The sequence below is a fragment of the Miscanthus floridulus genome, chromosome 10 (assembly GCF_019320115.1).
Source record: "Miscanthus floridulus cultivar M001 chromosome 10, ASM1932011v1, whole genome shotgun sequence".
Classification (NCBI taxonomy): Eukaryota; Viridiplantae; Streptophyta; class Magnoliopsida; order Poales; family Poaceae; genus Miscanthus; species Miscanthus floridulus.
The window spans coordinates 97580335-97607088 of NC_089589.1; the positions used below are offsets into that span (position 1 = coordinate 97580335).

At 56.3% G+C, this 26754-nt stretch overlaps 1 protein-coding gene and 1 long non-coding RNA gene across 2 annotated transcripts; one reads left to right on the plus strand and one right to left on the minus strand.

The window, feature by feature from the left end:
* Nucleotides 1-13746: 13746 nt before the first annotated feature.
* On the minus strand, nucleotides 13747-15093 carry LOC136489111 (probable glycosyltransferase 6). Its single transcript, XM_066485834.1, has one exon. It carries the CDS (start codon nucleotides 15091-15093, stop codon nucleotides 13747-13749), a length of 1347 nt encoding a protein of 448 aa, XP_066341931.1.
* A 3326-nt stretch (nucleotides 15094-18419) lies between these two features.
* Nucleotides 18420-21418, plus strand: LOC136485168 (uncharacterized). The gene is made up of 6 exons (XR_010766339.1): nucleotides 18420-19400; nucleotides 19483-19577; nucleotides 19654-19731; nucleotides 19823-19961; nucleotides 20827-21115; nucleotides 21227-21418. It is a non-coding gene; the product is annotated as an uncharacterized lncRNA (long non-coding RNA).
* The last annotated feature ends 5336 nt before the right edge of the window (nucleotides 21419-26754 follow it).

Sequence of the window (26754 nt, forward strand, 5' to 3'; positions counted from 1 at the left end):
TCCATCAGGGCTTGCACGTTCGCCGCCACGTCTGCTCCGAGACATTCCCGGGGCTCCCACGACGCACAGGACCTGATGGGACAACCACGCCGCTCCAGTATTCCAAGGACGGATCGCTCCTACGGCCACGCCGCCACCGGAACGGGCCACAGGGTTTGGACGTGCCACTTCTATTGGCACGACGTCGCATAGTGATACATGTACTGCCTTCGTCCTCCCTTCAACTATAAAAGGAGAGGACTTGGGTCTCGTAGGGGGGGAAAGAAAAAAAGATGAACACGCCGATAGAACTACACACCTCTACGCTACTTGAGAACAACGCCTCAAGCAGCCCGCACCACCCTCACCGAGACCTGGGGCTAGCTCCCTCTCTCACCTAGCTTGTAACCCCCTACTACGAGCACTCCGGTGCAAGGAACATAAGATTGATCTCTCAGACTAGACGTAGGGCCTCGATTGCCTGAACCAGTATAAACCTTGTGTCTCTTTGCATCACCATCCGGGATTAGGGGCACGCAGCACAAATTCACTCGTCGGTTGAGGGACCCCCGGTTCCAAAACACCGACAGTTGGCGCGCCAGGTAGGGGCCGCTGCGTGTTAGCTTCATCGTCCCAGCAGGACCCGGATGGCAGACCCCATACGACCATTGCGTCTCGGCACCGTAGTTTGGTTTGGGAGCCTAGAGTTCATGTCTCTAGGGCATGAGTACGATATGGTGCTCCTCGCCCCTCGAGCCCCACTGTCCGACGATGAAGTCACGCCCCGGCAGCCCGGGCGTAGGCGGCGCCCAGGCGGCCGCTCTCGCCACGCTCGCCAGGCAAGACGCGAGGAAGGCCACCCCGACGCTACGCGAACCCGGGGCGACACGCCACTCCCCGCCGATATCCTGCGACCAGCTGTTGGTACGGGGTCCCTGGCTGGGGACCTGTTTGGCCTGAGCCTAGACAAAGGAAAATCGCCGGTGGCTCGCGGCGATGCCCAGTCGTCTAGCTCCACTCCACCACTCCCTGAAGAGTCGACCCCAGCGGGGCAGAATATGGAGACGGCACTGTCCCCATGCCCCTTTGGGTTGAGGAATGCCGCCGCCTCTTATGCCTACGCCTACACTGCCGCTCACGAGCACCCCTCGGAATGCCGCCAGCGCTTCGCTCTCGACCTGAGCACCCACTTCGACTCCTCAAACGAGGACGAGGCATGGCCCGGGGTGGATTTCTCCGAACTCCACAACCCTGGGGCTTTGCGCCAATTCTTGGCCGCAAGCGACTACTGCCTCGGTTATTCCGACTCCGACGATGAAGGGACTTACGATCCATCACGTGAGTGCTTCCACGTCGGGCTCAGGATGCCAAGGGCGGGCGAAGAGGACGAGAGGATAGGCAACCATTCCCCGCCCCAGGCAAGGGCGGGCGATGCCACGCCTCCGCGTCTCGTAGCCCCGGCGGCGCGAAACGAGAATCCCGTCCGTGGGGGGCATCGACGCCCAGACCTGGAGCAGCTCCACGAGCTTCAAGCCAAGGTCGAATAAGACCGACTCCTTCTACAACAGCTTCGGGACACTCTCGAGCAGGAGCAGCAAGGGCGCGGTGAGGGCGGAGGAGCCCGAGGGAGGGCCCGCGACGTCCATCACCGCATCAACGACAACGAGGGGGAGAGCCACCCCCAATCTTTAATCGGGCTAGCCAGAATGTCGCAGCGGCTACGATGCTGGTCCGAGCAATGCCCGAGCCCTCCACCACCGAGGGGCGACGGGTCCGCGAAGAGCTCCGCGACCTCCTCGAGACCACTGCGGTGCAGCAGGCCGAAAGTTCCGCCTCCCGCCGGCGCGGAGGCACTTTGGAGCAACCACCGGCGCGACCTCGTCGGGGCCAGGATGCCTCGGTCCGTCCCGAGCCCGCTCGTGCGCCGGCGGCCAATGGGGCCCCCTCGGTGCGTGATCGACCTGGAGACCAGCACGAGGCATAAGGCGACCACGAAGTAGTTGGCAGACGACGGCGCCGTGGCGACAGAGCCGCCCGGGGCTACCACCCACACCGAGGCAGTCGCTACGACAGTGAAGAGGACCGTAGTCCTTCTCCCGAGCCACCTGGCCCTTGGGTCTTTAGTAGAGCCATTCGCAACGCTCACTTCCCAGCCCAGTTCCGGCAACCTGCCAACCTCACAAAGTATAGCGGCGAGACGAACCCCGAGCTATGGCTAGCCGATTATCGCCTGGCTTGTTAGCTAGGCGGTGCGGAAGATGACCTGCTCATCATCCGCAACCTCCCTTTGTTCTTGTCAGACTCAACGTGAGCCTGGCTCGAACACCTTCCTCCCGCACAGATCCACGACTGGCGCGACTTGGTGAGGGTCTTCGTCGGGAATTTCCAGGGCACCTACGTGCGCCCCGGGAACTCCTGGGACCTCAAAGGTTGTCGCCAGAAGTCGGACGAATCTCTTTGAGATTTCATCCGGCGCTTCTCCAAGAAATGCACCGAGTTGCCCCACGTCGGTGACTCAGAAATCGTCCAAGCATTCCTCTCTGGCACCTTCTGCCGAGACCTGGTCCGAGAATTGGGCCGGAACGTACCAACCACAGCGGCCGCACTCCTCGACATCACCACCAACTTCGCCTTGGGTGAAGAGGCGGTTGGGGACATCTTCCCCAACAACGACGCCAAGGGGAAGCAGAAGGACGAGGCCCCCGAGGCCTCGCCCACCCGCGTTCCCAAGAGAAAGAAGAAGGGTCGCCCAGGGAAGCAGGAGGTCCTCGAGGCCGTCCATGTCGCCGCGGCAGATCGCAGGAATCCCCAAGGCCCCCGGGGCCCCGGGCTATTTGACGACATGCTGAAGAAGCCCTGTCCTTACCATCAAGGTCCGGTGAAGCATGCCCTCGAGGAGTGCACCATGCTCCGATGTTACTACGCCAGGCTTGGGCTCCCCGACGACGATGAGGCCAGGAAAAGGGGCACCGGCGAAAGGGACGGCGATAAAGATGATGGGTTCCCTGAGGTACACAACGCCTTCATGATCTTTGGCGGACCCTCGGCATGCCTCACGGCGCGCCAGCGAAAGAGGGAACGTCGGGAGGTCTTCTCGGTCAAGGTGGCCACCCCCCGGTACCTCGATTGGTCTCGGGAGGCAATCACCTTTGATCGGGATGACCACCCCGATTATGTTCCAAACCCCGGGCAGTACCCGCTTGTCGTCGACCCGATCGTCGGCAACACCCGGCTCACCAAAGTGCTCATGGACGGAGGCAGCGGCCTCAACATCCTCTACGTCAACACTCTGGAGCTCCTGGAGCTCGACCAGTCATGGCTCTGAGGCGGTTCCACACCCTTCCACGGCGTCATGCCTGGAAAGCGCACACGACCCCTCGGGCGCATCGACTTACCCGTCTACTTTGGCACTCCCTCCAACTACCGCAAGGAGGTCCTTACCTTCGAGGTGGTTGGATTCAAGGGCTCGGCGATGAAAGAGGGCATATCGGCCGAACCCAACGCAGGGCCCGAGGCCCCCTCTGCCACCGAGACCCCGCCAGCCGAGCCCGAGGCCATGGTGATTGACGTAGAGCCTCCCAAGGCCGACCAAGGAACGGACTGGCGAGTCCCTTTCCTTGATCGCCTCGTTCGAGGAGAGCTTCCTGCGGATAGAACCGAGGCCCGGCGACTTGCGCGACGAGCCAAGACTTACGTCCTCTGCGACGGCGAGTTGTATAGGCATAGCCCATCGGGTATTCTCCAACGATGCATCACCACCGAGGCTGGCCACTCCCTACTTTGGGACTTGCACGCGGGAATCTGCGGGCACCACGCGGCGCCTCGGGCGCTCGTGGGTAACGCCTTCCGCCAAGGTTTCTATTGGCCAACGGCGGTGGCCGACGCCACGAAGCTAGTACGCTCCTGCGAGGGATGCCAGTACTATGCTCGACAGACGCACCTCCCGGCCCAAGCCCTCCAAACCATCCCGATCACATGGCCATTCGCTGTGTGGGGGGCTGGACATGGTTGGGCCTCTGCAGAAGGCACCCGGGGGCTATACCCATCTGCTGGTAGCCATCGACAAATTCTCCAAATGGATCGAGGCTCGTCCGATCACTCAGATCAAATCCGAGCAAGCGGTGCTGTTCTTTACGGACATCATCCATAGGTTCGGGGTTCCTAACACCATCATCACTGACAATGGGACACAATTCACCGGTCGCAAGTTCCTAACGTTCTGCGACGACCACCACATCCGGGTGGCCTGGTCGGCCGTAGGACACCCAAGGACGAACGGCCAAGTAGAACGTGCCAACGGCATGATCCTACAAGGCCTTAAGTCAAGAATATTCAACCGGTTGAAGAAGTTTGGCAAGAAATGGCTTGACGAACTTCCGTCAGTCATCTGGAGCCTACGAAACACCCCGAGCCGAGCCACGGGATTCACACCGTTCTTCCTGGTCTATGGAGCCGAGGCCATCCTCCCCACTGACTTAGAATACGGTTCCCCAAGGCTACAGGCGTACAACGAGCAAAGCAACCGCACCGCCCGCGAAGACGCCCTCGACCAACTGGAGGAAGCCCGAGACGTCGCGCTGCTACACTCAGCCAGGTACCAGCAAGCCCTACGACGCTACCAAGCTCGACGCGTCCAAAGCCAAGACCTAAAGGTGGGCGACCTAGTGCTGAGACTGAGGCAGAGCAACAAGGGCCGCCACAAGCTGACCCCACCCTGGGAAGGGCCGTACATCGTCGCTCAAGTGCTGAAGCCCGGGACCTATAAGTTAGCCAACGAGAAGGGTGAAATCTTCACCAACGCTTGGAACATAGAACAGCTACGTCGTTTCTACCCTTAAATTTCCAAGCGTTGTTTACATTGTTTCTCGAAATACAATAAAGAAGCGTTCTTAGTTGTTATAATCTTTTGAGGAACCCCCCTTATAGACAAGTCGATTGTATAGAACCTAAGGATAGTACGATCGTCTCAAAAGCGAAAAGGCCGGCCGAGCCGTGAGAACGGCCTACGCCTCCGGGCTACGGCAGCTCCCTCACCACCTTTTCACCCAAAGGACAACGTAGGCTCCGAGGAAGTTCTGTACAGAGAGCTTGTCTATCAATAGGGGCTCGACATCACGATAGCGCTATAAGGGAGACTCGGCTCTGCCTCTGCAAAGCCGAGCCTCCCTCGGGGGCTAAAAAGGGGGAACCCCCTAAGTCCTGAACACCGTTTGTTAATGGTCTTTCAAAAAATTTCTACGCCAAACTCTCTCGCGCTCCGACGGGACCCACACAAGAAACCCAAAGACCAAAAGCTTGTCTCGAGGCCAAAGGGCCGGTCGAGTCGTGAGAACGGCCTACGCCTCTGGGCTACGGCGGCTCCCTCACCACCCTTCGCCGAAGGACAGCTTAGGTTCCGAGGGATTTCTTTGCGGGTTCCCAAGATCGAGACAGAGGGCACAGGCTCGGAAGTAGAACAGAAAACGGTTAAAAGACCCACGTACGCAAATACTTTAAAGGCATCGACGGCCACAAAAATGTCACGATACGGCAACTAACTCAATTCGGTTACATGGCCCCTTTTGGCCCAGGTCAAAGCTCAAGGATCGGCGGCCGATGCGGGAGGGACCACCTCTTCTTCAAATAGACCAGCCAGCGCTGTGCCAGGTGCCTCGGCCGCCTCCAACAGCTTCGCGACCTCTGCATCAGCTTCCTCATCATCTTCTGGCAACACGTAGCCGTCGCTGACAGCCTCGAGGTTGATAGCGTAGTGCGAGGAGATGACGGCCAGGGCGTGCTTGATGCCCGTGTGCAACACCCCCCGGAGCCTCTCGTGGACGTGGCCGCTCAACGCAATCAGGCGGCTCCCAAGGGAGCTGGCCGATTGGACCCCCTCGATGTCCAGGGCCTCGCAGGCAGTACGGACTACACTGCGCAGCGCCTCATGCTCCCGGACCTCAACATCCAGCGCCGCTTGCGCTGCGATGGAGGCCTCAGCCGCCTGGGAGGCCTCTTTCTCCAGATCTACGTCGCAACGAGGGGTCAGGAGTCAAACGCGAACCAGAACAAAAAGAACAAAGAGCACGATTCGGCGGAACTTACCCCCGGCCTTGCTCTTCCAGTCTAAGGCCTCGACCCGAGAGGCCTCGGCCGCCTTGGTAGCCTCGGCCAAGGCGACTTTCGTCAGCTGATGCTTGCTCTGCTCCGCACCCAGTTGCCCGGCTATGGCCTTGGCAGAGGCCATCGCTTCTTGGGCCCGAGACCTGAAGGCGTCTCGCTCCTCCTCCAGTTCCTTGATCTTCGCTACCAGAGGGGCAGACTGCTCCTTAGCCGTGGCCAACTCGGCCTAAATGTCAGCACAACGAAGGCGGAGGTCCTCCACTTCTGCACTCCGCGCCGACAAAAGCCCCTGAGCATCGGGAGCAGGCCCTTCTGCCGCCGGAGCTGGTCCCAGATATCCCTCTCCCTTCATAGGAATACCGATTTCCCAAGGGATCGGGTCTCGAGCTCCTAAAGAGGGCAAAACAAAAAACGCACGTCAAACATTGCGAGGGGGCTCGGAGAGAAAACAACGCGGCACGGGAGAGGAAAGTACTTACCTGGGTGACACCGGGCAAGTCCCGTCCCATAATAGTCATCGCTGTCTGCAGCGACCCGCACTGCCAGTTAGCGGTACTGCTCGAGGGTATCCCACCCGCCCCCCCTCTGCGATATCTTCAAGGGCGAACATAGGCTCCCCCTTGGGATCAGCCCGGTTCCACCAGAAAACACGAGGGAAGTTCCACCCACGGGGGCTCGGGCCATAGCCGGGCAAGGGCCGAACTCCCCTCGGCGGGATCTGGGACTGGCTGCTCCGCGGTACTGGCCCGCCTCGACGTCCGCCGCCTCCTTCCCCTTGGGAGGAATCATCAGACGAGATTGTCTGAACCAGGGGTGGCGCCAAAACTTGCTCCGTCTCCACCTCCATCGCCTCGGCCTCGACGGATCCAGGGGCTCTGGCCTCCGCCATCTCTACCTCAATTGCCCCGGCGTCCACCGCCCTGACTTTGGAGGTCTCGGGGGCTCCGGCCTCACCCTCAATGGCCTCGGCAATGGTGGACGCCCCAGCCTCCTTCGCCCCAAGACTCATGACATCGCAAGGCGTGGGCTCCTCCTCCTCCTCCACTCGCTCCACGGCCGCCTCGGCACCCTCTTCCTGGGCAGCCGCCTCCTCCGAAACAGCCCCCGCCCGACACCGCGCCACGCTGCACGCCAGCCTGCGCCTCCGCTGCCTGATGGGCGGAGGAGCTAACGTTCACCTTGAGCGCCTTACGAGGCGCCAAGGCAGGATCTTCCACCAGATGCTTCTGGCTGGAAGCAAAGACACTCCCAAGGTCAGCATGCGACCAAGGGGCAAACAAGAAGTACTACGGACTCCACCAGAAAAGATGCTTACCGTGAACGGGGATGCAGCCGCTTCGACACCGCCAGCCTCCTCTGCAACGGCGGCGGTGGTGGCAGCAGCGCGGCCTCGGTGTCCACCGGTGCCAGCTGGCCTCTGTCGGACCCCAGCACCTCCTCGACCCTTCACGGAGACGACGGGGTCGCCCCCACCGTCGCTCGCTCCACCTCCACCGTCGAACCCATCGGGCTGACGGCACGCTCCTCCGACACCCGCGCCTCGGGCATGTCGGCCTTGGCCCTGGGACGGGCCACCACCGGCCCTAGGACACCTCCTCCTCCTAGGAGCGTCAGGCTCCTTGCCGGCGCCCTGGGCACCATCTCCCTAATGTCGGGGAGGTGTTCCAGGCAGGCCGTTCCCACCTCGCCCTCGCCGCCGTCGCCCGAAGAATCCAACACCGACGGCGAGGGAGACGGCTCCAACGGGAGACCGTCGAGCTTCTGACGCCGGCGACGGGCGTCCAGCTTTTCACGCGCGAGGAGCTCCTTCGTGCGCTTCGCCTCCTTGGCATCTTTCTTCTTCTTCTCCTCCTCGGCGCGCGCCCTGTTCACGGCTCGCAGCCGGGCGTCCTCGGGAACGGGCGGCGGGGAGTCTCGCACGTCTCTTATCCCCCTACGGGAACGACGAAGTAAGACAACAGACAAAAAAGGCGGAAAACAAGAAGGCCGCGAAAGCATCGGCAACATCCAACTCACCAGTGAAATGTACCCCCGCGACGGGCGCATCGGGAACGGCATCAAATCGTCGATCTTCGGCTTCCCGTCTACCACCTCTCTCACCCGACGCAGGGTCTCGTCGTCGGTAAGGGCGAAGGCGGACATCTTGATACCGGCAATCGGGTCGCTCGGGGTCATCTCGAACAGCCGCCGCCACCGGGCCATCAGTGGCAACACCCTCCGGCGGTGAAAGGCCGCCACAACCACGACCGCCGAAAGGCCGCGGTCATGCAGCTTCCCCAAGGCCCGCAAGAGCGGCTCCAGCCTAGGCTGATCAACCTTGATGACGCCGTATCCCCACTTCTCTGGTTGACTCTCTACAACCCGCCCGGTATAAGGAGGAAGTCCTCCGTCGTCATTGCGGAGGTAGAACCAGCCGTCGTACCAACGACGGTTGGACGATGACAGCTGGGCCGGGATGTAGAGGGACTGCCGGTCTTGGCGCATGTGAAGGGTGCAGCCGCCGGCCCTCTGCACCTTCCGAGCCCCCCTCGTTCCCCCGGCTTGGTGGTGAACGTCGCTCAGAACAGGTGGAGCCACAACTCCCAGTGGGGAGCGATCCCCAAGTACCCCTCACAGACGACGACGAAGATGGCCGCCTGCGCGATGGAGTTGGGGCTGAAATTGTGAAGCTCCACGCCGTAGTAGTGCGGGAGCGCCCGCATGAACTTATCCACCGGCGACCCGAGGCCTCGCTCGTGGAAGACGACGAAGCTCACCACGTAGCCGTCGCGCGGCCTCGGCTCCGACTCGTTCCCCGGAGCAATCCACTCCGGCTCGTCAGGGTCGGTGATCGAGCGAAGAAGACCGGCCTCCACGAGCGACTGTAGCTTCTCCTCGGTGACGTCAGACCGCTCCTAGGGATCTGCCGGGAGGATGACGGGACCACCAGCCATTGCGTGGTGGAGGTCGCTGCTACGGCGGTAATCTCTCTCTCTCTTTCTTTCAGTCTCTCGCTCTCGCCTTTCTCCTCCCCGGCGCTCTATGCTCTTAGCAACGGCACAGAGGCAGCGAAAGCGAATGCGGAAAAGGTAAGAAGGGGGAGGGCGAGGCTCTTTGCGTATTTATGCAGGGACGAGACGAAACCACCGGGCGACGAAATCGGGGAAGTTTCCCCAAAAAATCCGGCGCGGTTATCCAGATCCGGTCTTATCGCCCACGCGCCCACTCTCTCCTCATTAATCGCGCGTGCAGGTACGTCCCGTCGGCTGACGCCACGTCGTGTCCGACCACAGCAGCAGCAGGCGCCGTTTCGCCTCCCCGAAAAAGCCGCCTCAAAAGACGCGCCTGCCGTTATTAGCCGTAGGGAGAGAAATAACCCCCCCCCCCCCCGATTCCTTTCAGGCAAAGGAACTGGGCACCGAGCCCGCTACGGTCTAGGGGTTCGAAGGCTGGGCCCTTAGGGGTTTCGACAGCCGCCCCAGGGCAACAGAGTCAGGGGCGACTACGGGCGAGCCTATATGAGGCTGAGGCCCAAGCAAGCGAAACGCTTGGGACGCCCCGTGTCGTGTCCGAGACCGGTAGGGAGGTCTCCGAATGGGATCCCACCATAGGGAGGCACCGAGCCACCGAGGCCCAGCGAACGGCCTCGGCACCCACTAGAGAAACCCTCCGGTACTCTTGGAGCGCATCTCTGGACCGCTAGCCGACCCCCAGCGAACGGGGTACGGGCCTCCACTCGGACTTACCCGATAACAGCTCACCGGAAATGCCATCGCTCCTGCCCACCGAGGGTAGCGCGGCACATTCCACCCCTCCTTCCGAGCGAAAAGGAAGCGCGAGGGTCGAATAAAAAGTCAGGAGAATCCCCGACGGCCCTCTTGCTCCACGCAGAGGCTAAGGGACTCTTCCTACAAACCATTGCCGAGGCCCAGCGACTTAGGGTCGCACACGAGGGGGCTCGGCAAAACAAACCCTCCTTCCGAGCGAAAAGGAAGCGCGAGGGTCGTTCAAAAAGCCAGAAGATCTCCTGACGGCCCTCTTGCTCCGTGCAGAGGCTAGGGAGCTTCTTCTGCAAAAGACGCCGAGACCCCGCGACCTAGGCTCGCACCCGAGGGGGGCTCGGCGGACAGACCCTCATGCGCGAGGGGCGAACCAAAAGCCAGGAGGACCTCTGACCGCTCTCTCACTCCGTGCGAGAGACTCGGGGGCTCCTCCTGCAACTTTGCCGAGACCCAGCGGCTCAGGCTCGCACACGAGTGGGCTCGACAAACAGCCCCCCGTCCGAGCGAAAAGGACGTGTGGGGGACGGACAAAAAAGTCAAGAGGACCCCTGACCACCCTCTCGCTCCGTGCGAAGGCTCGGGGGCTCTTCCTGCACCCAAGATAAGGACAAGCGACCCGAGCCTGTTACGGTCCAGGGGTTCAAAGGCTGGGCCCCCAAGGGTTTCGACAGCTGCCCCAGGGCAAAAGAGTCAGGGACGACTACGGGCGAGCCTATACAAGCGCGCCCTGTGTCGTGTTCGAGACCGGTAGGGAGGTCTCCGAATGGGATCCCACCATAGGGAGGCACCGAGCCACCGAGGCCCAGTGAACGGCCTTGGCACCCACTAGAGAAACCCACCGGTACTCTTGGAGCGCGTCTCCGGACCGCTAGCCGACCCCCAGCGAACGGGGTACGGGCCTCCACTCGGACTTACCCGATAACAGCTCACCGGAAATGCCGTCGCTTGCGCCCACCGAGGGTAGCACGGCATCTTCCACCCCTCCTTTCGAGCGAAAAGGAAGCACGAGGGTCGTACAAAAAGCCGGGGGAACCCCTGACGGCCCTCTCGCTCCAGGCGGAGGCTAAGGGGCTCTTTCCGCAGCATCGTCGAGGCCCTGCGATCCGAACTCGCACCCACGGGCCCGGCGAACATGATGAAAACCCCTCACTCGAGAGAGAAAAAAGCCCCTAAAGAAGTGAAATCACTCCTCCAGGGCCTCGGGGGCTACACCCGGCGGGTGCGCTCGCGCGCACCCACCGAAACCTCAAGTACAAAACACCATCCCAATAGGAACTATCAAGAGCCAATTCTCGTCAAAACCTCAGGGGGAGTGCCTCCACTCCCCCCAAGGCTCGGGGGCTACTATCGGATACAGTGAGAAGGGGTACCCTAAGCAAGAACCAAAAAACGACTACTTAGACTTCGTAAAAGTCGAAACCAGCTAAACACCGCTGGCCTCAGCCGATTCTCCGACTCGCCCGAGGCCCCCTCACCGCTGACCTCGGGCGATCCCCCACCAAAGGCCTCGGCCGACCCCTTCTCGTCGTAGGCCTCGGCTGGGCCGCCGACCCTCCGTCTCGCGCGAGGCGGGCTCGGCAGCACTCCGCTGCCTCTTCCTTCACCCGTCCCTCTGACAAAACGTCGTGTCGCATTAACTCAGCCAACTGCTGCCCCTGACATCGGCCGCATGCTCGGCACAGTACAGCGGAATGGCCGACGGGACAGGAGGCAGGACTAGGCAGAGGTTACCCGCCACTGTGCTAACCACTATGCACATGGTTGACGCCCATGTCTCACTATGCTGCCAACTCCTGCTCCGAGAACAACGCAGCGTGGGGAGCCACGTCTGGGATACTGTGGCCTCGGAATCAGTACCCAGGACCAATAATTCCCTCCAAGGCCTCGGCAGTTTGCTTCAGGGGCTCGGCAGCCTGAGGATCCATGTCCGCCGAGCCCCCCACGATGGCTCGGCCTCGGCATCTGCAGAGCCACAGCTCCCTATGACGTCATCGCACGATGACCAGCACGTCGCCCGCCATGTCCTGCATCAAGCTGTACTGGAGCCCCACGACGCACAAGATCACCGGCGCGTCACTTCTGCACGACAAGGACGGGGCCACTCCATCGACCATACCACAATAGTGGCCGGCTACAGGGCTCGGACACGCCACCCCCATTTATAGAGCAGGAGGTCTCGGCATCCTGACGCCAACTCCGCTTCGCGCGAGGCTCCCCAGGGAAGGCCTTGGCAAGGAACGCCGTCTCCGCCCCGCCCGAGGCTCTCCACGGAAGGCCTCGGCAGGAAGCACGTTCTCCGTATCGCGTGAGGCCTCTCGCGCGAGGCCTCGGCAAGGAGCCTGATCTTCGTCTCGTGCGAGGCCTCATTCTCTGTGTTGCTCGAGGCCGGCTTGTCCGTGGTCCGTCGCCCCCCACCTCGGTCGACCCTCCCGACAGCGCGTCACGTCTCATTAATACTTTCAACCACTGCCGCAATCTCAGCCGGACAGCGGCTCAACGTCACAGAATGGCCGACGCGACCCGAAGTCGCATCAGCGCCGTACCGACTGGGACAGGGCACGGCGGGGGTTACCGGCAACTGTGTCCCAGCACTGTGTCCACGATCAGCGCCTGGGACAGAGTATGACGGGGGTTACCGGAAACTATGTCCCAGCACTGTGTCCACGATCAGCGCCTGGGACAGGGTATGACGGGGGTTACCGGCCAATGTGTCCTAATGCTGCACCCACGACCCGCCGCCCGCTCAAAGCCTCGGCACTGTACACCGGGGCCTCGGCAATCTCGGGGTTCATGCCTGCCGAGACCCCCCACCGCAGTACAAGCCTTGGCACCGACCAGGCCTCGGCCTCGCGCACAATCTGTCCACCAGGGCTTGCACGTTCGCCGCCACGTCCGCTCCGAGACATTCCCGGGGCTCCCACGACGCACAGGACCTGATGGGACAACCACGCCGCTCCAGTATTCCAAGGACGGATCGCTCCTACGGCCACGCCGCCACCGGAACGGGCCACAGGGTTCGGACGTGCCACTTCTATTGGCATGACGTCGCATAGTGATACATGTACTGCCTTCGTCCTCCCTTCAACTATAAAAGGAGAGGACTTGGGTCTCGTAGGGGGGGAAGAAAAAAAGACGAACACGCCGATAGAACTACACACCTCTACGCTGCTTGAGAACAACGCCTCAAGCAGCCCGCACCACCCTCGCCGAGACCTGGGGCTAGCTCCCTCTCTCACCTAGCTTGTAACCCCCTACTACGAGCACTCCGGTGCAAGGAACATAAGATCGATCTCTCAGACTGGACGTATGGCCTCGATTGCCTGAACCAGTATAAACCTTGTGTCTCTTTGCATCACCATCCGGGATTAGGGGCACGCAGCACAAATTCACTCGTCGGTTAAGGGACCCCCGGTTCCAAAACACCGACAACATGATTGCCTATAGTTACTGGTAAGGTAAAGATAGAGCAAACTAGAGGGGAGTACTTGTCTTATGGTCGCATAAATCTATGTACTGTACAGTGGAATTTTAACGGAACTAATAATTTCTGCATTTTTTTAGAGGTGCATTTGCAAGCTCTAAATAGAAAGTACGTTGGAGGGAGTACTGGCTTGATTTTTTTTTTGTACTGTGTTAAAAATAAAAAGGATACTTCCAAGCATTTTGTCGGCAGAGATGAGAGATCGAGTGCCATATGATACACAGTACTGTACGAGGCTACGAGCCTCAACGGCTCTGTGGATAATTATTAGAATTAAATTAAAAAAACAGGCGCCAGCTAAAATAGCAGTCCCCTTATTCAAATCTATAAACACGATACAGTCGAGGCCCAAATAGGCCCAGTTCCTTTACCTCTCATCTCGCCGCTTGTGAATTGTGATCAATCGTTGCGCGCGTGCGCAGCAGGCTAGTCGAACGGCAGCACCCGCACGCTGTCGTTGAGCGGGGCGGCGTGGCGGAACCCGTACGCGCGGAGCACCTGGTCGTCCGCGAACGCCAGCGCGCGGCGCATCCCGTCGTCGCAGCTCTCCCTGGAGTACATCGGGTTCCGACCGCCGCTGCAGGGCTGGCAGCCCACGAAGTGCGTGATGAGCGGCCGCCGCCACCCCTTCTCCCCGCCACCGGCGGGCCCCGGGACGACGCCACTCACGGCCGCGTTCCGGGCCGCCGCGTACCGCAGGTGCTCCCGCTCCGCGTGCCGCCGCCGGAGCCCCGGCGTGGGCGTGCGCCGCTCGACGGCCTCGTACCGCGCAGCGACGCCGTCGAGGCGGTCCACGACCTCCTTCCAGTAGCCCTGGAAGAAGTACTCCGTCTCGATGAAGGTCTTCTTCCCCAGCCTCGCCCAGCCGTTGAGGAGCAGGTAGACGAGCGCGGACTGGTCGCACGCCACGTCGGAGTCCTTGTCGCTTAGCGTGTCCCTGAACACCTTCCCCCACCGGGCGTGCTCTTCCGGGTAGGCGGGGCCCATGCGCGCCCACTCGTCCATGAAGTCGAGCGACCACTGGCAGTTGCGGATGAGGAACACGCCGGCGTTGAGCCCCAGCCACGACTTCCTCACGAAGAACTTGTTGGGCCAGCCGTACACGACGAAGTTGCGGCCGGCGTACTTGGCGAGCGGGAGGGAGAAGTCCATGTCGGTGAAGACGGCGTCGGAGTCCACCCACCAGACCCACTCCGCCTCCGGGTGGGCGAGCATGGCGGCGCGCACGATGGGGATCTTGGCCCAGTAGCCCCGCATGGCAGGGTGCAGGACCTCCCTGTTGTACAGCAGCTCGATCCCGTGGAGGCGGCAGTAGTCGAGCTTGTTCTTGAGGAACCGCAGCATGAGGTGGTCGCCCGCGTCGCCGGGGCACGGCTCCGGCTGCGAGCCCGACACCATCACCACGCGCTCCGGCGCGTTCCGGCGGCCGAGTCCGCGCGAGCGCAGCCACTCCGCGCGCTTGGCGTCCCACCCGGTGAGGCGCCGCCCCGACGCCACGGCGTACGACACCTCCGGATCGTCGTAGAACGTGCGCGGCCCGTCCTCCGGGCCGGGCACAGGGACGGGCAGGGTGACCAGGCCTCCGCGCCCGCCGGGGTCGAGGAACAACGCCGTACCAACGAACGCGAGCAGGGCCGCCGCGATGCCGGCCGCGAACACGAGCACGTCGCGCGCGCGGCCCGCCGTTAGCCCCTGCGGCGTCGCGGTGCCGTGGTGCTTGCTCCGCGCCGAAGCGGAGACGCGGAAAGAAGCGGCCTCCGACGCGCCGGCCATTCGGTGTTACCTACCGTTCGGCGTTCGCGCGGCGTGCGGCTAGCTCGCTTCGGTCGGCTCGTCGCCGATTGTGCGCTTGGGGTGCCGACTGCGGACGTGTTTGTAGCCCCGCCTGTGCCCTTAGATTAGGGAGTTGGAGCGATCACGTGGTGAGGCCGAGAAGGGAGGGGTCAAGGAATCCGCGAAACAGGCTGGGGTCATATTATTTTCCTTTTATTCAGAGGCTCGTAGCCTCGTAGAACTGTGTATAATATATGGCACTTGAGAGTCGAGATCTCTCATCTCTGCCGACAAAATGCTTGGAAGCACACCCTTTATATTTAACACAAAGTCCAAACGGTAAATTCTCAAGATTGGTCAAATCAAGCCAGAAGCCAGTAATACAGTTTGGATGTATTTAGAGCTTGCAAATGCACCTCTAAAAAATGCAGAAATTATTAGTTTGGCTAAAATTTCACTGTATATAGATTTATACAACCACAAGTCAAGTACAACGCTCTAGTTTGCTCTATCTTTACTGTACCAATAACTATAAGCAATATTGTAGGCCTCAGCTATGTACTTTCTAGCTAACCCGTAAAGAAAAGACGCCATTAAACAATAACTTTTATAGCGGTATTTGGTTATTTGCGAATAGTATTGGTATCTCCCCAATGGAATTACTCTTTTAGGACAGTCTCAATGAGGCATTTATAGTAGTTTCTATTTATCTTAATTATCTTAACAACTCAGTAATTTGTTGATGTGACAGTAGATTTATTATGGAGATAGAAGAAAAAACTGAGAAACGGTTTCTTCCAAACGAAAGGGAGTCGACTCTCGTACCGATGCGCTAAGAAACGATGGAATCAGCGATGGGGAGACTCGACTCGTTTCTTCCTCCTCTCACCCGGATCCCTTGCGCGCCGCCGCCAATTTCCCTAGCGCGCTCTTGTTTCCTCTCCGTTCTCTCGTCCGCCCCTGGTTCGCTCTGGCGGACGCGGAGAGCCCCGCGGTGCCGGACGCAGAGAGCCCTGCAGTGGCGGATGCTCGGGGCGGGCGCGGCGAGCCTCGAGCGCGGCGGCGGACACAGAGAGCCGCGCGGTGGCGGATGCTCGCGGTGGTGGATGCGGGGAGCATCGCGGCGGCGGGCGCGGAGGGCCTCACGCCGGGAAACGCTTGGCGGGGTCGACCTCGTGCGGGAGCGCGCCACGGATGGTGAGATCGAGCATCAGCATGTTGTGTCGTCCTCGTCGGCCGCACTGCTTCTCAGGCGGACTCCGCGGCGGATGCTCGGTCCGGCGGCTGCTCCGCAAGCCTCTCCAGGAAGCAGCAGCGTCACGGCGTCGCTGGCAAGCTCGTCCCGGTCGACGGACACGTACGATGACCACGCTGCCGGCCTCGAAGAGCGCCGCGCCGGCTCCACGGGTGGTTCGTCAAGTTGAGGGACGTCACCCGCACTGTCCATGGACGCGTCCGTCGAGGGCAGGAGGCACAGCAGCCACGGCACGGGCGTTGGCCTCCATGAGGCCTTCCTGCAGTGCACTCCGTCGTCGAACCCATGCATGTTGGCATTTGTTGGCCTGTTATGTTGGCAGGAGGCACAGCAGTCACTGCACGACGTCGGCAACGTCTCTGTTCTGAGCCATGCCACCGCGTCCGCCCGGTGTCTCCGCCCACCGAGCTCGCGCATGGCCGTCTGGCGCCGCCGCCTGCGGAGCTTGCGGCCGCGTCGCCTGTACCCGGACCGCAGCTTGGCCGCGCTGTGCAACATAGATGGTGCCGTGCAACCTGATGATGCCACCTTATTATGAACTTTAGTTATTTTGTTGCTTGCGCAACCTGATGATGAAACCTGATGTCGCAACCTATTTTCTTTTATTTTTTTGGGTATGATTCATATATGATTCTGCAAACTATATGTGCAGTCCAAGCAGTGTACTATATGTTTGATCTGATCGGTACAAAGCAATCAGGCTATATGGTTGCTTGCCACGGTTGATCTATTGCATTTTTGTGTTGCATTTGCATTTAAGTTATCTCTTGCATAAAAATTATTGTAGAAACCATGTATTGGAAAAGGATAGTTTCTACAGCACATTAATTTCTCTATTTCTATCTTGAAAACTGCCAGAAGAAACTATCCACTGGCACTGCCCTTTAGCCTGTTCGCTTGCTCGTATCTGGCTTATAAGCCATGGCTTATCAGTCAACGAATAATATTTTTCTCTCACACCAAATCAGTCAACAGTACTTTCAGCCATGGTTTATAAGTCAAACCAGCCCAAACGAACAGGGCGCTTATATAGTGGGACAGAAAGAGTAGTTCGAAGCAGTAGATATAAAGTGAAAACAGGGAAACACAGGCTAATTATGGTGCATATGTCTCATTAGCTAGCGTGCCTCGCTCCTCACAAACCAGGACCGCTAGGGCGACAAGACCTACCTCGGGATCGACTACTACTTCCAGGGCTACTTCACGGAGATCGTCGGCAAGCTCGACGCCGTCGCGGCGCGGTACGAGGCCGCGGAGCGGAAGGGGGAGCCGGCCCTTCAGCGCTGGCACGCGGCGACGCGGAACACCACCGTGAGGGCCGTCGTCCGCGCTCCCGACGGCGACGGGCAGTCCGAGTGGCGCCCCCCTTTCGTCACGCACTTCACCGGGTGCAACCCTTGCGGCAGCAAGCGGAACGCGATCTACACCAGGGAGATCTGCGACGACAGGATGCGCCGCGTGCTCGGGTTCGCCGACGACCAGGTGCTCCGCGTGTACGGGTTCCGCCACGCTGCACCGCTCAACGAGTACGCGATCTACACCAGGGAGATCAGCGACGTCTGGGTGCACCACGTCCTGGCGTCTGTAGGGGCATGGTGGATACGTGGCTTTTTTACATAGTGACAGCGTGCGCCCGCTGCCGTTCGACTACCCCACCACGTGCGCGCGCAGCCATTGACGGCGAGATGCATGGAGCTGTGGATTTCTACGCGACGTATAAAAGAATTGGGCCTTTTGTATCACGTTTTCTGCCTCTTTGCATCGTTGATAAATGATACTTTATAAAACCCTTTTAGTTCGATCGACGAAAACTAAACAACAATACTAGTCTCTATCTCTATCTCTACCCCTATAATGCACCACTTTAAATTATTCTATAGTCACCAAACAAATCCCACCTCTACAGTCATGATCTAAACTACGTTCACCCCACAAAATATACACAGAAAAAAATAACATTAAAAAACATGCGCACCAAATTTACATATTCTCTCTTTAATCAACCACATCCGACGGCCCATATTCTTTCATCTCCCACCTCCACCCCCGCCCTCCCGCGATCTCCCACGCCCATACGGTTGCAGGTCAGCCTCGCGTTGATTTCGGTTGCCCCGACGCCTTCTCCTCTCCCACACGCACGACTCACGGGCGTCGGCGATCCTCTCCCCAAGGGGCCACCAGGGCGACGGCCACCAGGGCAAGCCGGCCGCCGGCCCCAACGCCTCTGCCGGCGGAAGCAGCTGTGTCGCCCCTTCCGCGCCCCGCCGACACCGCCTCCGTCGAGGGGCTCGAGGCCACGGCCACATCACGCGACCCCAGGGACGCGCGGGCCGCCGCCCTCGCCGGACGAGGCCGCGCGGGGTCGCCAACGAGCGAGACGAGACCGCGGCGGGGCGAGCCGCCTCTGGGCTAGGCGAGGCCACGGCGGGGCGCGCGGTGGGCGGGGTTCCGATCTGGCCCTCGCCTCGCCGGAGGAGCTAAACGGCGCCGGGGGCAGCCACCACCAGCACCAGCGGGCGAGAGTGAAGGACGGTGTGCGGCGTGCGGCGCCCCGGCGCGGGGCTGCTGGCGAGGGCGAAGACCGACGTGCGGCTGCGGGCGACGCGCCTCGCGCTCGATTCAGTTCACCTCTTCAATCGCGGCGACGCTGGTCGAGCAATGCAGCCCTTCGCTACGTCTTCATTTGGCCCTTCGCCGGCGAGAACTCGCACCAGGGATTCTGGCCCCGTCTCTTCCCTTCATGCTATGCGAAACCGTGCACCCAAACTCCAATAGAAACTATCTGTGTCCGGATATGACCCAATTATGTCATAAATGTATTATGCCTGCTAACTTACTTCGCTTTTTTTTGTTTCAAATTATCGGTGTGCATGTGTACGCCCCTCCCCTATACTGGAACCACTGCTTGCCCATCCGCATCACCAGGCATTTCAGAAGGAAGGCTGTATGCAGGCTTGTAACTTTCGGTTAAGCTCATCAAGGCTTCCTTGGTTAGAGCCATAGCTGCTTCCTGCTGGATCCCCGGACGCCATGGATAGTAGCTACTTTTTGGGTGAGCTGGATGCGCTCTGGTTTTTTAGATGTTTTTTTGTTCTGTTGATCCTATGGTGATGGATATTATCCATGCCTTGCAGAAGTAGAGCGGCTGATTCAGGCAAAATGTTTACTTGGAGGGAGCGAGCAGCTAACGCAGCGGAATGAAACCTGAACGTTGAAGACGGTAACTCAGGTAAGTGATTTCAGTTCAGTTAGGGCCTAGCGTCCTGCAGTTGCAGTCTGTTTGATCTGATTACTTCAATTTGTAGGTAATTTATTCTAAATTTTTTGATTCATCAAGCCACATATGGACAAGAACCGAGAGGCCTGTAGGCCGTAGGTTGCAGGTAATTTGTTCTAAAATTAGTCATTCCAGATTACCGTGATAGGGTTCTAATTTTCTAAATTTCTAATTCAATATTTTTTTTAACATATTAGATGTTGCATAAGAAACAGTTATCTGGTGCTCAGAATAGGAAAAAAAATTGATCTCGATACTATTCTTGAAGATTTTGCATCAAGAAATGCCCGAAGGCTGTTTTTTACAAAGCACTGAAGCGCTATAGTTTTATTTGAGGTAATAATCATAATAGTTATTTTACTGTTCTTTTAGCTTCTTCGATGTACTGTCGTTTTTTTTCATGAACTAAATATATGTTGCAAGTTAACTTTTATTAATAAGTTAACTCTTATTAAACGCACGTGCACTGTTTTGCCTAATGTTTTACTAGAAATAACTGTTTGCTAGGAAGTTCTCTGATCTTTTCATGTTTAAATGGTGGAATTTTCATTCCTTTTTTCTTTGAGAAGGGATATTTTTGTTCCTAAAGATGCACATAGGCCTGCTACTGTGCTTCAAAGTGCAGAATGCAGATCAGCCCCCACTCTAGAGTCCTAGACATGGCCCTGCCATTGACTGCAATTTCTTAAAACATAGAGCTGGCCTGCTTATTTTGGCCTCTATTATCTAGGTAGAGAAGAAGAATGCCAGAAAGTGTGCTATCTCTTGATGTCAACTTTCATAGATCAAGACATTTAGTTACGATGATTAATTTGTGTTGTAACTTGGAAAACTTACTCTTTAAACTTTGATTGGTACAATAATAACTTTATTGTGTCATGAACAGTCTTTTCTCTCTTTACAATGCTTGGTCAAGAACTGTCGATGAATTGCTCAATTGTGGTTCCAGCTCTTTGACTGTGTTGTGTGAACAATCAATTCAACTTTGTATCATTTTTTAATTGCTTGATTTCTACCACCAAATATCACTGTAGCATTAGCACGAGCTCCCGCTACGTACGTTGAATTGCTTGATTTGTATCAATTCAACTTTGATTGGTACGTACGTTGCGCCGGCTGCCACTCCTCGCCCGCGGACGGGAAGGTTAATTTTTTTTCCTCATTTCTCTGATCGCGTTTGTCTCTGTTCCTTCTCTGCCAGGTGCTGCAATCGTAGAGCTTGGAGCTCTCACAGTACCTGCCGGTCCTACTCAAGCTCGTCGTGCTGGTATATGCCGTGCTGTGCCTGGGCGAGCTCCTGCACAGATGGTCATCGGGCGGCCTCTGCTCGCTCTCCCTGTGGTGCGCCTGAGTAGCAAGCAGCAAAGCCAGGAGCAACGCTGCAGTGCAGTGCAGTACTGGGCGCCAACAGGAGGCTGATGATGCAAATGCAGAGTTCTTCTGCTGCTGCACCAAGCAAAGCACTGCTATTATCAGGCTCCACGAAGCAGGTGTATTTGCTTTTTGTTTGCTCAGCCTCTGTAGTTCAATGATGCGATTTTGATTTTTGAGCGCCTTTTTGCGTGAAAGATTTATTTGTTTTTTTCACGTGGTGGATTTAGGGACTGCATGGATGACGAGTCGCTGCTCAACCAGAAGGGACTGGAGATGATTCTAGAAGCTGCAAAGTGCATGTTTCATATCCTTTGTGGAAATGCAAGATGGGATTTGTTGCCTGTGATGACCCCAAAAAAATAAGACTTGGATTGATGGACTTACTATCATTAACAACATAACCTTTTCTTGACTCAAAAGTGCTAAATTAACATGCTTCTAGAAAAATCCTTGTTAAACTGACCACCTGCTGCTTATTTATATTTTTTTGAATGACCAGAGCATGTTTATGGAAAATTTGTTATATTTTCAGCATTTCAAAAGCTAAGATTTTTAAGTATTAAAAAAAGATCAAAGCATTAGCTAGCTTTAGTGGTATGTTTCTGTTATATTGATTCATTTTGTTTTCCATTATCATGCTAAATTGATTTTCCTTCAGGAAATATAAATCTATGAAGGCTACTCTTCAGTAAGAAATGACGATATGAAAACATGGTAGCTTTATATACTCAACGCTATCATGTGAATGAATCTGTAAGCATGCGCTTATAATCTGCAGTACAAAACCAAATGTTACAAGAATTTTTTCGAAAGGACGGCAAAAGCTTTGCCGTAATTTTTATTAGTAGAGAAAAATGAAAACAAAGGTCGGCCTAGTTTTTGAAGTGGAAACCGGGCCAAAAAACCACAAACACCACGGATTAGATGAGGTGCTCCAGCACCACCCTCAAACTACAGTACAACTGTCGACCAGCTAACCACTCAGCTCTACTAACCACTCAAGTAAACGACTAACCACTCGCTCCAAAGAACCCAACTAAGCTGAACACAACCCAACTAACAACTTGACTAGCACAACTTACACGGCCACCAGCCACCAGCAGAACTATCACAACTAACCGAGTAGGCAACGTCCTACTGGTGAAGCTGCTCCGAAAAAAACTCTTTCCATGTGAGCTCCCAACTTGGCAGCTAGCTTCCTGGATGTGGCTTCTCATTCAAGTGACCAGTGAAGCAACTGTTATAGTGACCCTGGCCGATCCATTTTTCTTCTTAGCGCGATCCATTTTTCTTCTTCTTAGCGCATCCCACCTCAATCAAGACTGTAAGGGCCTCCATCTTCTCTTTAGTCAAAGGACGATCGAAGTGTTGAGCATAAAAATCAAAAAGAACTTCCTTATCCTGCGACGAATCAGGAGTCGCTTCACCTAATTTTTTTGCTAAAAGATCTTGGGCTAATTGAGTAGTACTTCTACCAGGAGTTTTTTTGTGCTTTTCAGCAAGTCTGGAACTCTTTCTGTTGGTGTCAATAGGTTGTGACTGCGAGGCTAACGCAACAGAGTCTCGCTCGTGAATGTGATTGTTAGGTGTGGCTGGTTCAGTGGACAAAACAGAGGGAGTACAGAGGATAGGAGGTGGCACCGGCTTAGAGATCATGCTAAAGAACTCGTCAAGAGCTAATACCTCTGTAGTCTGGTGTGTAGTTGTGGAGGTTGTTGTAGTAGGGATGTCTGGGGATTCTTCTAAGTTCGGATCCATCACTGCAACATGATCCAAAACAGGGCCATCTTGCTGGTCGGGTGCAGTGAGCTCCCTATTTTCATCCAACATTGCACTTAGTTGGTGTGTATTGACCATGTTCGGATGCCGAGGAAGGCTGTGATCTCCTGAAGCAAAGAACGAGCATTGAAACTCTAGCAACATCGGATCAACAGCCCAAATCGATTGACACTCAAACTTTGATGGGACAACACCACGTTGGAGAAGAAAACTATCGTCGGCGATAGAAACAACCTCCTCGCCTAGCACTGTGCAAAGAGGATCAGCAAAGGAGACTGATTTCCTGCACGTTTTAGCATCCACTTGCCTGCTGCGGCATGAAGATGTGCCCCCCTGATCGTTGCGGGCAATCCAACGACTGGAGCTGTAGCAGTCTTGCCCCATTCCCCCGCAATGCGAGGATCGGCACCAGTTAGCCAGGCCATGATGGCGCTGCCCCCCGCGCCACCCACGGTCCTTGTAATCTTCAACTTGAAGGTGGGGAGGTTGTTGCCCCCTATTGTGCCCGTGCTGATTGTCATTACTGTGGATGATCGAGGAGCAAGGTGGGGGGCTGGATTTACAAACAACATACTCTTCCCGAGAAGAAGCAACACTGAGATCCTCCCCTTCCATCAGAGCCTGAAGATAAGTCTTCTGTAGAGATTGTTTGGAGAGACAGGGGGAGGCTTTTGCACGCACAGTCCAAGAGGGAGATCCACGGGGGGCCTTGGTAGAGGCAACTGGAAGAGCAGAACAACTCCGAAGGGAAGGGCATTGTCTTGATTCGTGGCCTGGCTCTAGGCAGCGCCAGCATCGGGTGCTCCTTCTGCAATCCAACACTCTATGATCTGTGGCTAGGCAGTTAAGGCACCTTCCCTTAACGTGTTTCAGAAATTTTTTTCTCCTCTCCCATCGATCAATTTCAATAGGTGGCTGCGTTGAATGCACAGAGAGTTTGCCTTTAATCTCTTCCCAACGACCTCTGTCATCTATCCTCGAAATGTAGAAGGGGCGACGCTCCTTGGGGGTCTTCGTGACAGTCCTAGGCTCCTGTAATGGAAAGGAGCAGAAATGTTCCTCTGGGATGCCAGAATTTTTAGCCGCTGGGGTGTGATTTGTATCATCAATTTGAATTCCTCCAATGCAATCTGCAGCACGCTGTTGCTGCCCTTCTTTGGCGTGCCCAGTAGTCCACCGGCCCCTGCAGGGGTGAGAAGCCAGGGAGTTTTGAGGCGATGAAAGCTCAGCCTCAATCTTTTCTTTTCCTTTATGCTCTCTGGTGGAGCGCTTCTGAAGGATCTCCTTTTGGGCTTCAATCTTACGAATTTGATCACTGAAATTTCTTTCTGACCGTCGAAGGAGGTCTTCAAGTTGGGGATCTGGTGGGTTATTGTGCCCCCCCTGCAGGTTGTCAGTTGACAAATCGAAGAACCGCTGCAAGTCTCGGACGATGCTAGGGAGAACCTCTTGACCCGTCGGAGAATGCAAACCGAATCGCTCTGTCGCTGGGTCTATCGCTGCTTCTGCACATTGGATTGAGCCTGCTTCCTCCCGTGCCTCTGAAGGTGGAGATTTGGCAAGGCACCTACCAGAAGGTAGAACAGGGGATGACTCACGCGGAACTGCTTGAGGTTGTAGGTCGTCGCTTGAGGGAGGCATGCTCTCTTCAATAGCTCCCTGTTTACTTGCCGGAAGGTGGTTGAGCTCCTGTGGCGCCCCTTGGGGCAGGGATGCCAGCGGCCGCTGTGTGGCGTCGTTGGCTTCGAGGCCGGTGGAACTTGAATGAGGACCGGACTGCAACCCATCAATGCGTAGATCGGTCGATGGGGAGGGTGGATCTGGTGGTTGATGGAGAGGGGAGGCTGTGGATGGAGCGGATCTGGGCGATTTTGATTCCGCCACGGGGAGGACAAGGGAGGGGAGGAGCGGGTCGGGGGGCGGGTCGGTGTCGGGGTCCTCCATAACACAACAAACTAAGAGTAGAGATTTATGATCTTACACGGTGTTGCGGGATGAAGTTAACACTAGCGAAATAGCTAGTGAATCAAGGGCGCGGGGAGCAGAGGTTGCCGGAGCCGGTGTCGACAACGAGCGCAAGCGTAAGAAAAACAATTTCCGGAAGCTCCAAATGTTACAAGAATGATCTGGTAACATTGAAACAAAGGTAAGCATGCACTTTATTAATGAATTTGTAAGTTTATTGGACCCAAATATGAAGAAGGTTTTGATTTGCTCCATATTTGGGAATGGAAGGAGGCTTCAGAATTTGTCCAAGCTAATCACACCAGTTGCTTGGTGATTAGTGTAGGAGAGCAGCCAATTCGACTAAAGTGATGTACTAATATTTTTTTAGTGTAGGGCATCTCACTTTCAACAGAGTTATAATGCTTATTATTTTGTTAGCTGAGTTATTATGCTTCTTGTTGATTTGTGTTTCTAAATGGCACCGTAGCGTTAGCACGGGCAATATACTAAGTACAATAGAGTGAGTGTGTTCTATTCGCACCGGCGCTTTGAGCCCTCTTCGTTTTTCTCAGCATTGGAGTGACGAGCTTCCACACCGCACGGCCGCACGCATGCAGTGGTGCTTCAACTAAACAGAAGTTTTGGCGCTCTTCTACACTGCAGCTAGCTAGTGGTGCCTGTGCTAGGAAATCTGGGAGCAGCACAAAGAAATACATCGGTGCCCACTCTAATTCAGGACCCACTCCTACACCTCTCCTTTAGAGCGTGGGAATTTTTCCAGAAAAAAAGTTCAGTACAAACTATCTCTTCGATGGTATTGTAAAAAGCCCTCAGAAAAAAACATACACAGTAGTTTAAAAAATAAAACGATGCGCGTCTGTAGCACATCTATATATAGATGTGACATTGTCAAAAAATTCAAGGTTCGAGCTTATTTTCTACCTTTCATGGGTCTCACTGGAAATTAAAATGAGTAAAACTACAAGCAGTAGCCTGTAGGTAAGAAGATTGAAACAAAACATTACACTGAGGTGTCGAACACAAATAGTTTTAGACATCACACATGCTGCGGACAGCCTCGGCCTCCGCTAGTGGAACGCCACAGCAACATTAAGGTAATCGTGGCCAACAACGGCCAGAGCATCCCTTGTCGGGTCATGTTCTGCCGGACACCCTTCTCCATCGATGCGAAGCTTTCTGGGCGGACCACTTCCCACTTCCCACTTCCCCTGGCCAGAGATAACGTCATGCTGGGGACACAATGGCTCGCGTTGTTGGCCCAATCCTAATAGATTTCGGCACCCTCACCATGTCTAGCGTTAGGATCACCGCGTTAGCTGGTGCGGCTTGGTGCGTCCGCCTAGCCCGGCCGGCTTTACAGGCCTGCACTAGCGACAACCTCCTGGAGGCCCTGCTCGCCGAGTTCTCCACCATCTTCGCTGAGCCACATACCCTGCCACCTCCTCGCTCCTGTGACAACAACATCACTTTGGTGTCGGGCTCACAGCGGGTGGACGTATGGCCATACCGATACCCAGCAATCAAATTACAAGGATGGGTTGGAGCGCTAGTGTGCCGCCATGCAAGGATGCAGAACTATTAGAGTATGGGTTTTCGACACTTTGGACAAAAATAAATTTTACTAGTGGCTTGTAGTGGTTCTTGGAGATGTCTAGTATATATGCGTGACTAATTCTCCGTATTAGAAGTGGAGGCCATGTACGTAGGCACCAATCAGTGACACCCATAAGTAATGGTTATAACTAGTGCTTCATTTATATTATATGCATCTCGTTCACTTTTTTATTACCCATGTCTTAGAAATGATGTCCATCACTAGGAGAATTGGATCAAAAGCTGCGGCGACATTAATCCATGATTGGAATGCTCAATGCCAATATTGGGAACCATCTACAAGTGTGTCAAGTATTGCTCGCCAATTTCTCATGACATAATTGCATGTAAAAGGACTATATATAAATACTTCACCAGACATACGTTACTCAACACAAGACATCTCAATGTTTAT